This window comes from Bombina bombina, chromosome 3 (genome assembly GCF_027579735.1).
Source record: "Bombina bombina isolate aBomBom1 chromosome 3, aBomBom1.pri, whole genome shotgun sequence".
Classification (NCBI taxonomy): Eukaryota; Metazoa; Chordata; class Amphibia; order Anura; family Bombinatoridae; genus Bombina; species Bombina bombina.
In genome coordinates, this window is record NC_069501.1 from 1,221,083,476 (window position 1) to 1,221,096,091 (window position 12,616).

General features: G+C 39.9%; 1 protein-coding gene across 1 annotated transcript in view; it reads right to left on the minus strand.

The window, feature by feature from the left end:
• The window catches only part of ACER3 (alkaline ceramidase 3), a 166,541-nt gene that overhangs the window by 26,286 nt on the left and 127,639 nt on the right, over positions 1-12,616 (minus strand). Inside the window, exon 5 of the mRNA XM_053708691.1 lies at positions 7,743-7,824. Within this exon, the coding sequence (XP_053564666.1) occupies positions 7,743-7,824 (82 nt within the window). The remainder of the gene's footprint in view (positions 1-7,742; positions 7,825-12,616) is intronic.

Consider the following 12,616-nt stretch of genomic DNA (forward strand, 5'->3'; position numbering starts at 1 on the left):
CTTGTTAATTATGTAATTCTACAGCGTTGAGTGGTCCTTTAAATAATCAGTAATAAAGTTTTAAAGGATTCCCATTTTATGTATTTAATGTATTATCCATTTCACTAATAAAGAACACATCAAAGTGATAGTGACCATGCAAAAGCACCTAGAAATAAATCTACTACTCATTTGAAATTCAAACTGACACATTTTACAGTTGGTTCTACTTTCTCTCCCTCTGCATCATGTGACAGCCATCAGCCAATCACAAAATGCATATATTCTATGAATCTTGCACATGTTCAGTAGGCTCTGGTGCCTCAAAGTGTGGATTTAAAAGATTGTGACTAAAGTGTTCCTTTAAAAGGATATGAAACCCCAAATTTTCTTTTCTGATTCAGACAAATTATACCATTTTAAAAAGTTTCCAATTTACTTCTATTATCAAATTTGCCTTGTTCCTATGGTATTCTTTGTTAAAGAGATACCTAGGTAGGCATCTGGAGCACTACATGGCAGTAAATAGTGCTGCCATATATTGAGCTTGCAAATGGATAACATTCTTTCAAAACTGCTGCCATATAGTGCTCCAGAAATGGGCCGGCTCCTAAGCAAACATCGCTGCTTTTCAACAAAAAATACCAAGAGAACAAATACAATGTCTAAAATGACATGCTCTATCTAAATCATGAAAGAAATTTTTTTGGTTTCATATCCCCTTAAACTTTCATGATTCAAATAGAGCTGCTCAGGAGCAAATTGGTGAGCCAATGACAAGAGGCATATATGTGCAGCCACCAATCAAGCAGCATGCTACCAGTACTGCATTGCTGTTCCTGAGCCTACCTAGATTTACTCTTCAACAAAGGATATAAAGAGAAAAAAGCTAATTTGATAACCGAAGTAAATTGTAACGTTGTTTAAAAATCTAACAATCATAAAAGTTACATTCTTACTGTCCTTTAACTGATCGCACAATTCTTTGAGGCAGTCATGTTACAGTGGATTCAGGCATTTAGTAAATAGACTAAGGATCGCTGGCTTCATCCTGATGGAAGAATAGCACGCAGCTAACCCCCTATATAGGATATCTTCACCAGCCACAGACTACCTTCTAGCTTTATATGGTTCAGCTAAGAAGATGACTACTTTATGGTGTTTCCAGCATTGGAAAAAAAAGGAAATTTATGCTTACCTGATAAATTTATTTCTTTTACGATATGACGAGTCCACAGATTTCATCCTTACTTATGGGATATCGCCTCCTGGTCAGCAGGAGGAGGCAAAGAGCTCCACAGCAGAGCTGTATATATAGCTCCTCCCTTCCCTCCCACTCCAGTCATTCGACCGAAGTTAGGAGGAGAAAGGAAAAGCCTAGGAGCAGAGGTGACTGAAGTTTAACAAAAATAAAAACCTGTCTTTAGAAAAATAACAGGGTGGGCCGTGGACTCGTCATATCGTAAAATAAATAAATTTATCAGGTAAGCATATATTTCCTTTTCTTTTACAAGATATGACAAGTCCACGGATTTCATCCTTACTTATGGGATACAATACCAAAGCTATAGGACACGGATGAAAGGGAGGGACAAGACAGGAACCTAAATAGAAGGCACCACTGCTTGAAGAACCTTTCTCCCAAAAACAGCCTCAGACGAGGCAAAAGTATCAAATTTGTAAAATTTGGAATAAGTATGAAGAGACAACCAAGTTGCAGCCTTGCAAATCTGTTCAACAGAAGCATCATTTTTAAATGCCCATGAGGAAGCCACAGCCATAGTAGAATGAGCCGTAATTCGTTCTGGAGGCTGCTGCCCAGCAGTCTCATATGCCACACGGCTGATACTCCTCAGCCAAAAAGAAAGAGAGGTAGTCGTAGCTTTCTGACCCCTACGTTTCCCAGCAAAAACAACAAATAATGAAGATGTTTGACGAAAATCCTTAGTTGCCTGCAAGTAGAACTTTAAGGCCCGGACTACGTCCAAATTATGTAACAGATGCTCCTTCTTAGAAGAAGGGTTAGGACATAAGGAAGGAACAACAATTTCCTGATTAATAATCTTGTTAGAAACAACCTTAGGAAGAAACGCAGGTTTGGTACGTAACACCACCTTATCAGAATGGAAAATAAGATAAGGAGAATCACACTGTGACTCTGCGAGCAGAAGAAATAACAACCAAAAATAAAACTTTCCATGATAACTTAATATCTATGGAATGCATAGGTTCAAATGGAACCCCTTGAAGAACTTTAAGCACTAATTCAAACTCCAAGGAGGAGCAATAGGTCTAAAAACAGGCCTGATCCTAGTCAGAGCCTGACAAAAGGGACTGAACATCCGGAATATCTGCCAGACGTTTGTGTAACAAAATAGATAAATCAGAAATCTGTCCCTTTAAGGAACTTGCTGATAACCCCTTCTCCAATCCTTCTTGGAGAAAGGACAAACTCCTAGGAATCCTAATCTTACTCCACAAGTAACCCTTGGATTCGCACCAATAAAGATATGTACGCCATATCTTATGGTAAATCTTTCTAGTAACAGGCTTACATGCCTGAATCAAAGTATCGATGACCAAATCAGAGAACCCTCGCTTGGATAAAAACAAGCGATCAATCTCCAAGCCGTCAGCTGCAGATAAATTAGATTCGGATGATGGAAGGGTCCCTGAATGAGAAGGCCCTGCCTCAAGAATCACTGAAGCCCTCTCCCGTTTGATCCAAGCAATCACCCGGGGAAGGAGAGCAAACGGTGGAAACACATAAGCTAGGTTGAACGACCAAGGCACTGCCCAGGCATCTATCAGTTTGGCCTGAGGATCCCTGGACCTGGATCCGTATCTCGGGAGCTTGGCATTCTGACGAGATGCCATAAGATCCAACTCCGGTCTGCCCCATCTGAGAATCAGGGAGGCAAAGACCTCCGGATGGGGTTCCCATTCCCCCGGATGAAAACGTCTGTCTGCCCAAAAAATCCGCTTCCCAATTTTCCACTCCTGGGATGTAGATTGCTGACAGATAACAAGATGTGAGCCTCCGCCCAACAAATTATTTTGGATACTTCCGTCATCGCTAAGGAACTCCTTGTTCCTCCCTGATTATTGATATAAGCCACAGTCGTGATGTTGCCCGACAGAAATCGGATGAATTTGGCCACAGACAACTGAGGCCAAGCTTGAAGTGCATTGATATTGCCCTCAGCTCCAGAATATTTATTTGAAGTAGAGACTCCGACCAAGTCCACACACCCTGAGCCTTCAGGGAATTCCAGACTGCTCCCCATCCTAGTAGACTGGCGTCCGTTGTCACTATTACCCATGAGGGTCTGCGGAAGCACGTCCCTTGGGACAGATGATCCTGCGACAACCACCAACGAAGAGAGTCTCATGTCTCCTGATCCAGATCTATCTGAGGAGACAAATTTGCATAATATCCAGTCCACTGACTGAGCATGCTCAGCTGTAGAGGCCTGAGAGGAAAAACAAAAGGAATGATGTCCATTGCCGCCACCATCAATCCAATTACCTCCATGCACTGAGACACTGATGGCCGAGGATTGGACAGAAGGGATCAGCATGTATTCAGAATCTTTAACTTCCTGACTTCCGTCAAGAAGATCTTCATGGACATAGAGTCTATTAGAGTTCCCAGGAAAGGGACCCCTTTTCTGTGGAGTTAGTGAACTCCTTTCTAGATTCACCTTCCACCCATGAGTCCTTAGAAAGGATAGAACCATGTCGGTATGAAACTGTCAACTGATATGACGCCGCCTGGATCAGAATATCGTCTAGATAAGGCGCCACTGCATTGCCCCGCGGCCTGAGAACCGCCAGCAGAAACCCTAGAACCTTCGTAAAGATCCTGGGTGCCGTGGCTAGCCCGAAAGGAAGTGCCACAAACTGAAAAATGTTTGTCCATAAAGGCAAACCTCAGGAACTTGAGATGATCTCTGTGGATAGGAATATGAAGATATGCATCCTATAAGTCCACGGAAGTCATATATTGACCCTCCTGGATCAATGGAAGAATTGTTCGAATAGTCTCCATCCTGAAGGATGGAACTCTGAGAAAGTTGTTTAGACTCTTGAGGTCTAAAATGGGTCTGAACGTTCCTTCTTTTCTTGGGAACCACAAAAAGATTTGAGTAAAACCCCTGCCCCTGTTCCTGTATTGGGACGGGACAAATTACTCCCATAGTGGAGAGGTCTTTTACACAACGTAAGAACGCCTCTCCTTATATCTGGTCTACAGACACTCGTGAAAGAAGAAAACTTCCCCTTGGGAAGGAATTTTTGAACTCCAACTGAAAACCCTGAGACACGATTTCTAGTGTCCAGGGATCCTGAACGTCTCGTATCCAAGCTTGGACAAAGAGAGAAGTCTGTCCCCTACTAGATCCTGTCCCGGATCAGGGGCCGCCCCTTCATGCTGTCTTGGAAGCAGCAGCAGGCTTCTTGGGTTGTTTACCCTTGTTCCAAAACTGGTTTCTTATCCTGAGGGAGGAACCCTTATGTTCAGAAATATTCTCTCCCAAGTCAGACCCGAACAGGGTCTTCCTCCTTGTAAGGAATAGCTAAAAGCTTTAGATAGCTTAAGAAACTTTAATCAGATCCTGTACCTCTAACAAAGTGGAGGAAATGTATGTATTGGGTACCTGTAAAGCACGGCTAAGCACCCGTAAGGGTCTCAAGGCGCTACTCATTTTATCATCAGAAGGAAGAAAGGCTGAGTGGACCTTGCCGGGGATCGAAACTGCAACCCTTGGGTTGCTACAGAGCTCAGCCACAGTGCCTTAGCATGCTGAGCCATCTGTCCGGCATTTCCAATGGGGTCTTAGTCTTAAGAGACTCCTCTAGAACAGCAAACCAGAAGGCAGCCGCACTAGTCACAGTAACAATGCAGGCCGCTGATCGTAAAGGAAATCCCTGGAGAATGTAAACCTTCTTAATAAGACCTTCTAACTTCTTATTCACAGGGTCTTTAAAAGCACAACTATCCTCAATAGGAATAGAAGTTCGCTCGGCCAGGGTAGAAATAGCCCCCTCTACCATTAGGGACCGTCCGTTCAGAGTCTCTGACAACGTCAGTTATCAGGAACATCTCCAAAAATTTGCAAAATCCCAAAGCATACCCCTCCTTCATAATATGGAGGAAGCAGTGGAAATAGCAACTACTGAAAACTTCCTCTAGGAAAGATTCCCACCTCGTGGAAATACCATAACTCCGCACGGAGTGTAAAAGAAAGTCCTGGGCACCGAGTGAAGGACATAAATGTCCAGGAAACACTTATAGTGGGAAGAATGGCATAACTTGACCATCATCAACCTGTTCCTAATAGCCAACTCCTTAGAAGGAGTAGGTACAAGAATTTTTTTATTTTATTATTTTTTAAAAAGCACATACAAAAAATGAAAACTCTCATTATGTGCCATCCCAATCACAAGGGATGAATAATTCCTTGATAAAATGTGCACATAAAAAGACCTTACTGTCTCTTTAAATCTTGAAAGACACTGTCTTTTTGAGCAGTTGTTCCATCCTGTAGATACCAAGGAGGAAATAATAAAGAAACAGTTGAATTTATGCAATAAAAATAACAGAGAAAAAACGAACTCTCTCTTTAAATAACAGTATCTTTTTATTCAACATGCATGGTTGGAATAATTAACAAGAACTCTGCAGCTCTTTTTACTCTCAGAGATCATATTGAAGTAAGCAATGCCAACATCTTAAGGCCCATACCCTGACAACGTCAGATATAGAAATGCCTGTTAACTTATTTTCTGTGCAGCATACACTGAAAAGCAACAACATATAAATCCAACAGCACTCTCACAGCGTGTTATACCCGCAAAGGATAACCACACTGTTAAGAGACTTTGTCCCAGGTATCCAAACATGACCTTACTGTCTCTCGTCACAGAGCTCCGCCCCTCGTGGGCGTTAATAGGGGCGTTAATAGGCTCCAACCTAGGGACAGAGAAAAACACCTGAAAGTGGCGCTCTTAGCAACTCCGCCCATCGTGGGCGTGAATACTCTTCAACTCCCGGCATTTGTCTAACATATGCCCTGGGGAACAGAGGAAGCACCCGAAAGTGGCGCAAACTAACAACTCCGCCCATCGTGGGCGTGAACACTCAATTTCCCGGTCGCCATTATTATAGATAGGCTACCGGGAGGAAACTTGTGTAAAATGCAGATTGGGGGCAATTAGGCTCTGTTCACATACTCAACAAGCATGGTTGTGAAAGCAGTCGATTTAGTTATAACATAAAACGAAGTGACCCAATAAAAGTTATACCACTTAACATTAACGGAACCAGCCCCTGGACGTTATCAAACTAACATTAATTTCTGAGTCAGTTGAAAATAAGCCCCATACCGCTCCTACTAGGAGAGGAGACGTGTCCCAGCACAGTGAAAGCCCTGTTCTCATGCGGACTCCATTCCTTAGCCCCAGTGTATGTGACTGTCCAGGAACGTTAACTGCTGGAATATATGTGACTGTCCCAGTATGTGCTGTCCCTCCATTTACATGTTGGAGTCCTGACCACATAATAAGTGCTCCATTGTTCTGAGATCCACCCAGAATAAAAAATTAGCACTTACCTGGAAAGCTGTGCAACAGTATGGCAGTCCAGCAGGTTTTCAGAGGCTCTCTCCCTCCCATAGCCCTGTGGACAAAGATCAGCATGAGTTAAAAGTGCTTAGGCTATCAGAATTAGGGCAGCAAACAACGTATAGGAGGCGCAGTGAGAATTATGTCCCACCAGTTCCTATTGCTTTGAAGCCACCAAATGCTTCTCTTTTTGTTAGTTACTGAAGAGAGTGATTTGGTCTAGGCTACACCCCAGCACAAGTAGCACACAGAGGCACCACTTTAAAAATAATAAACTCTTGATTGAAGAATCCAAAACTAACACCTCACTTTACCTCTTCCTATCACTAACACAGGCAAAGAGAATGACTGGAGTGGGAGGGAAGGGAGGAGCTATATATACAGCTCTGCTGTGGAGCTCTTTGCCTCCTCCTGCTGACCAGGAGGCGATATCCCATAAGTAAGGATGAAATCCGTGGACTCGTCATATCTTGTAAAAGAAACATTGATCCTTCATATTCCCAGTTCTTATTTTCGCAGGCAGTTGTGCCCATAACAATTTATTCCTAAACGTTAAAGATTGACTAGCAATGACACCAGAAATATTCCACAGTCCACAAACTGGCTCATTTACTTAATATGCTGCCTGTTTTTTCTGCTTTTTGACCAGCCCAGCAGAACTGTTCTGAAACGACTGCATGTTTTTGTAAATTACATAAAGGCTAAATTTACTAAACTTAGTACTAATAAAAAATATGTTTAGCATGTACTAGTAAAATGTCAACATTAAAAAAAAAAGGCATACAATAACCCTGTCTAACATGCATTTACATAAGTATGCTTTACATGGTACTAGAATAATGGTGGAAATCCTCATACATTTTTAAAATATTTGGTTTGTTACCCAATCAATGGTATTATTGAAGAGTTGAAAATATTAGATAAAACCATGAAAAGCAGGTTTTGGTCTGTAAAATGACAGACAGGGTACTACTAGATGGTTTTAAATATGTTTAGTTGTCAAATATAACAATGGCAATATATACATACATATATATATATATATATATATATATATATATATATATATATATATATATATAAATAAATAAATAAAACACACACACACACACACAATACAAGAAACAAATGGAACTTACTGTAGTTACTATTAAACTAAAAAGAAATAATAAAATAAGCAGAACATAGTTATATGATTTTCTATTCTTGAAACATTCATATCTGAAAAAGAGAAAAAAAAAAAAGACACAAAAGTTAAATGGTGTAAAACATACCCAGAACAAAAGCTAGAATACGAAATATGCAATTTACAGTAATGTGTGGCTTTAATATTGTTTATTTAAAAACTGCTTTACTGTTGTTGAAAGCCATATAAGTGAAAATTGAACAGAGGGGCAGATGGGTAGCCTGCTAAAGCAAGCCATCGCTATAGAAAGCACGCCATCGCAATCAGTATTTAAAGCAAGCCACCGCTATATAATTAATGAGCCTCACTAACTATCACGTCTAGCTGAGCAGTCACTATCTTACAACTGGGGAGTCTCGCAGTTCTCTCGCTGCTCAGTGTTATATGAATAAACAAGCAAATAAATAAACACATCTGTACCAGGCATTTATTGTTATAAGCGTCATAGCAGATCTCAGATAATCCTCGGTGAATAACACATGCTGTCTAGTATAGCAATATTCTAGCTGCAAAGAGATAGTAAACACCTTGAGATTTTTATATAAAATGTTTAGCTATGTGTAATAAAAACACTTAATATACTTTTATGATTTACATTGCTTCATTTTCTTATACCCAGAACTTAAATAATAAAGTAAAAATTAAACTTTCACCATTCAGATAGAACATGCAATTTTAAATAGCTTTCTAATTTACTTCTATTTGTTCTCTTGATATCCTTTGTCAAAGAGCATACCTAGGTAAGCTTAGGAACAGCAATGCGTTGCTAGTAGATAGCCGTCGATTGATGGCCTTGTCATTGGCTCACCTGATTTGTTCAGCTATCTCCCAGCAGCGAATTGCTGCTCCTTCAACAAAGGATATAAGAACATAAAGCAACATTTTACAATAGAAGTCAACTGTAAAGTTGTTTAAAATTGCATGCGCAATCCGATTCATAAAAGTTTATTTTTACTTTAATTTCCCTTTAAATGCAGCCTTTAGACTTCTTAAGAATAACCCTGCTACATATCTTACCCTAACTGACTTTAAAGGGGCAGTCAAGTCCAAAAAAACCTCATGATTCAGATAGGGCATGTCATTTTAAGCAAACTTTCCAATTTACTTTTATCAAAATTTTTGCTTTGTTTTCTTGGTATTCTTAGTTGAAAGCTAAACCTAGGAGGTTCATATGCTAATTTATTAGACCTTGAAGGCCGCCTCTAATCTAAATGCATTTTGATAGTGTTTCCCCACTAGAGGGCATTAGTTCATGCATTTCATATAGATAAAATTTAGCTCATACACGTGAATGTACCATGGAGACAGCTCTGATTGGCTAAACTGCATGTCTGTCAAAAAAACTGAAATAAGGGGGCAGTCTGCTGAGGCTTAGATACAAGGTAATTACAGAGGTAAAATGTGTATAATTATAACTGTGTTGGTTATGCAAAACTGGGGAATTGGTAATTAAGGGATTATCTATCTTTTTAAACAACAAAAATTCTGGTGTTGACTGTCCCTTTAACTGATAGCAACTGAAAAACAATGCACTTAAAAGGGACAGTCTATTCCAGAATTGTTATTGTTTAAAAAGATAGATAATCCCTTTATTACCCATTCCCCAATTTTGCATAACCAACACTGTTATATTAATATATATTTTACCTCTAATTACCTTTTATCTAAGCCTCTGCAGACTGCCCCCTCTTTTCAGTGCTTTTGACAGACTTGCATTTTAGCCAATCAGTGCAGACTCCTAAATAACTCCATGAGAGTGAGCACAATGTTATCTATATGACACACCTGAACTAGTACTGTCTGTGAAAAACTTTCAAAATGCTCTGAGCTAAGACGCGGTTTTCAATGGCTTTTCAAAAATACCACCAAGGGAACAAAGCAAATTTTGATAATAAAAGTAAATTGGAAAGTTGTTTAAAATTGCATGCCCTGCTATGATCTGAGTTCCGGGGGAGGAGCCCAGGTGTGAGGACGCACGCTGCACCTGTGCTGATTTATCCACCCTACAAGCTCTTGGCGAGTATCTCTCGCCTAAAACCATTAACCTTGGGCGGCTTGTCTAGCGTGAAAACACACCGCTACTGGAACCCTGCTAGTGCCAAGACATTGCACTATAGCTGCACGTTGCAGCAAATGGAAGCTTCCCTGCGGCACTAAGCACTTCTTTTAAAGTACTTAAGTAACTTGGCAAACAAATTACTGGAAAGGTTCAAAGTGCCTGCATACATTTCAAAGTACTAATAAGCACCTTCAACACTGGCTCGTTATCATCCCTGGTGAGAGACATTCTGCTCCTGGCTACCAGCCTAAGTCTTTCTACACAGACTGACCTGCTCTTTGAGAATTCTCACAAGTGGTTGCAGATGACTTGGATCGAGGCGGACGGAGTCCGCTGAGGTTGTCCGGGACCGGACGCTCCTACTTGATGGTGTCTCCGAAGCGACTCTACTGTTTCCTGGTCCCTCCTTCTTCACCGTCTGCAGGTGAGACCGGGCGGTGCGTCCCTTGGCGGGCTTCAACTATACCTCGGCTCCCTTAACCTGTCTTTACTGAGAAGCAGAGAGCCTATTGATCCTTGGTTCAAGGCAGTACTTTCCGTCCTTTCTGGTGACCCCTCCCACCGATGCTGCGAGAGGGGTAAGGATTTCTTCTACATGCCTGGCCGTGCTGTGCTAGATGGACGCTCCCCACAATACACCTCACAGTGAGCTTTAGATACCATACCAGCGAGATCATAACTGGTGTCTCATTGTCTAAAGGACGTTCCCCCCTCCACCGGTGCTGCGCAGGGGGGACAGCTCATGAGGAAGATCTTGATTCTACCACCACCAACTCAATGCCCAGAGATGGAGTCGGTAAAGTAGCTAATTAACCTGCTGCTATTTTTTTTTTTTTTTTTTTTTTTCTTTTCTCTCTTACTGCTGTATAAATTCACTGGACATTCTGACTTACCAATATATGGACAAATACTTATTGTGCAAAATATCCTTACATAAAAATGGATGTTCTTTCTTTTTTTCATTATCTTCTATAATGGTTATATTTTCATAAGTTTAAAAATATCCCTGAAAATAATTACAAGCCTGGTAAATATAGAAGGAATGTATAAAATACGAAAGAAATATATTTATAATTAGCTTACACATACTCTTTTTACACTCTGTGTTATTAATGGAATATAAACCTTTGTCTTATGTTATATAGCACAGTGAATACAAAAGGCCCTTAGTATAACTAGGGTCAAATATAAAGGCAAGATACACTTAGATATATAAACTGTTAGCTTTAAACACTCAAATTAGTGCAAGTTAAGATACTCATAGAATAACAAATTTTAGGTTTGCATCTTGCACTTATGTAAGGTCAGAGAAAAAATCTCTCCAAACAAGGTGGTTTCAGAAATACTACCAAAAGTATCAATTGAGTGAATACTAGCACCACTGATTCCCTTTTTTTCATATGTTAGAGTAAATCCTGATACTAATTGAAGTTATAACCCCTAGGATTGTATCTCTTAGCTCTCAGGTTACAGAGATAGTTTAAAAAGGGGAAAGAAAAGAAAAAAAAATAGTAAATAAAAAATACCTTCAGTTCCCCTTCTGAAACTATTATTGCTACAAATAATCTAAGATTGTTGAAATCAAATGTCTGTCTACACAAATATTTATGGAAGGTGATACATTCTGAGCACATTAATTTCTATTACAGACAGTGGCTAATGGTTATTTATTTAGTTTAAAAGGCTCATTTAGACTTAACTAAGCTAAAGAGGTACAGGTTGCAAAAAAGAAGGAAGAAAAGAAACAAAGAGGGAAAAAGATTAAGAATATATAACAGCGGTAAATTACAGATACTGAATCTCTCTTCATACTTTACATTCCGCCCATACACTAAACCCACTATCACCTGTTTGTAGATAATTCACATCCTCACACAATCCTACACACCACACCTTCCCCCCCCATTTTTTTTTCTTCCTTTTCTTTTCTTCTTTTTTTTCCCCACGTAATAGGAGATTTTTTTTTCTTTTCTCCCTTTTCTTCTTCACTCACAGTCATAATTTCACACTTTTTTAGATTCACAATCACATGGATAAATTTATACATCCACACTCTAAAAACACACCTCCCCCAATGGCGGCCAAACCAAGAGACAAGCGGAACAAGGCTACTGCAGATCCACCCGCTGAATCGCTATCACATATAAGTAACATTCAATCACTACCTGAATCTATGGACATCCAGTCCTTAGTCCTCAGAATATCAGAAGCTCTCTCACCTAAATTCGAAATGTTAAGAAATGAGATTAAATCAGACATAACACATTTAACATCAGAAGTTAGACATTTCGCAAACAGGCTTACAGAGGCAGAACAAAGGATATCTGACCTAGAAGATAATATGATTGAATATAATGGCAAAACTGAAACCTCAAGTAACACCCTCTTAAAATTACAAAATAAAATTGAAGATCTAGAGAATCGGTCACGCAGGAACAATCTCAGAATAATAGGTGTCCCTGAGAATCAACATGAAGACCTATTTAAATTACTAACGGTAACAATCCCACAGCTTTTAAAGATCCCAGAGAACTTTCCTAAAACATTTATTGAAAGAGTACATAGAATTGGCCTTGGCCATCCTTCTAAGAATACCAGACCTAGGCCAATCATTGTTAGATTCCTAAACTACCAAGATAAACTCACATTTTTACAATCTTACCACAAATGTCAGCCCGTATTCCTAGAGGAAGTTAAAATCCTATTTTTTCAGGATTACTCAATTGAGACAGCTAATAAAAGACGGGAAATTACCCCACTGTGTACTA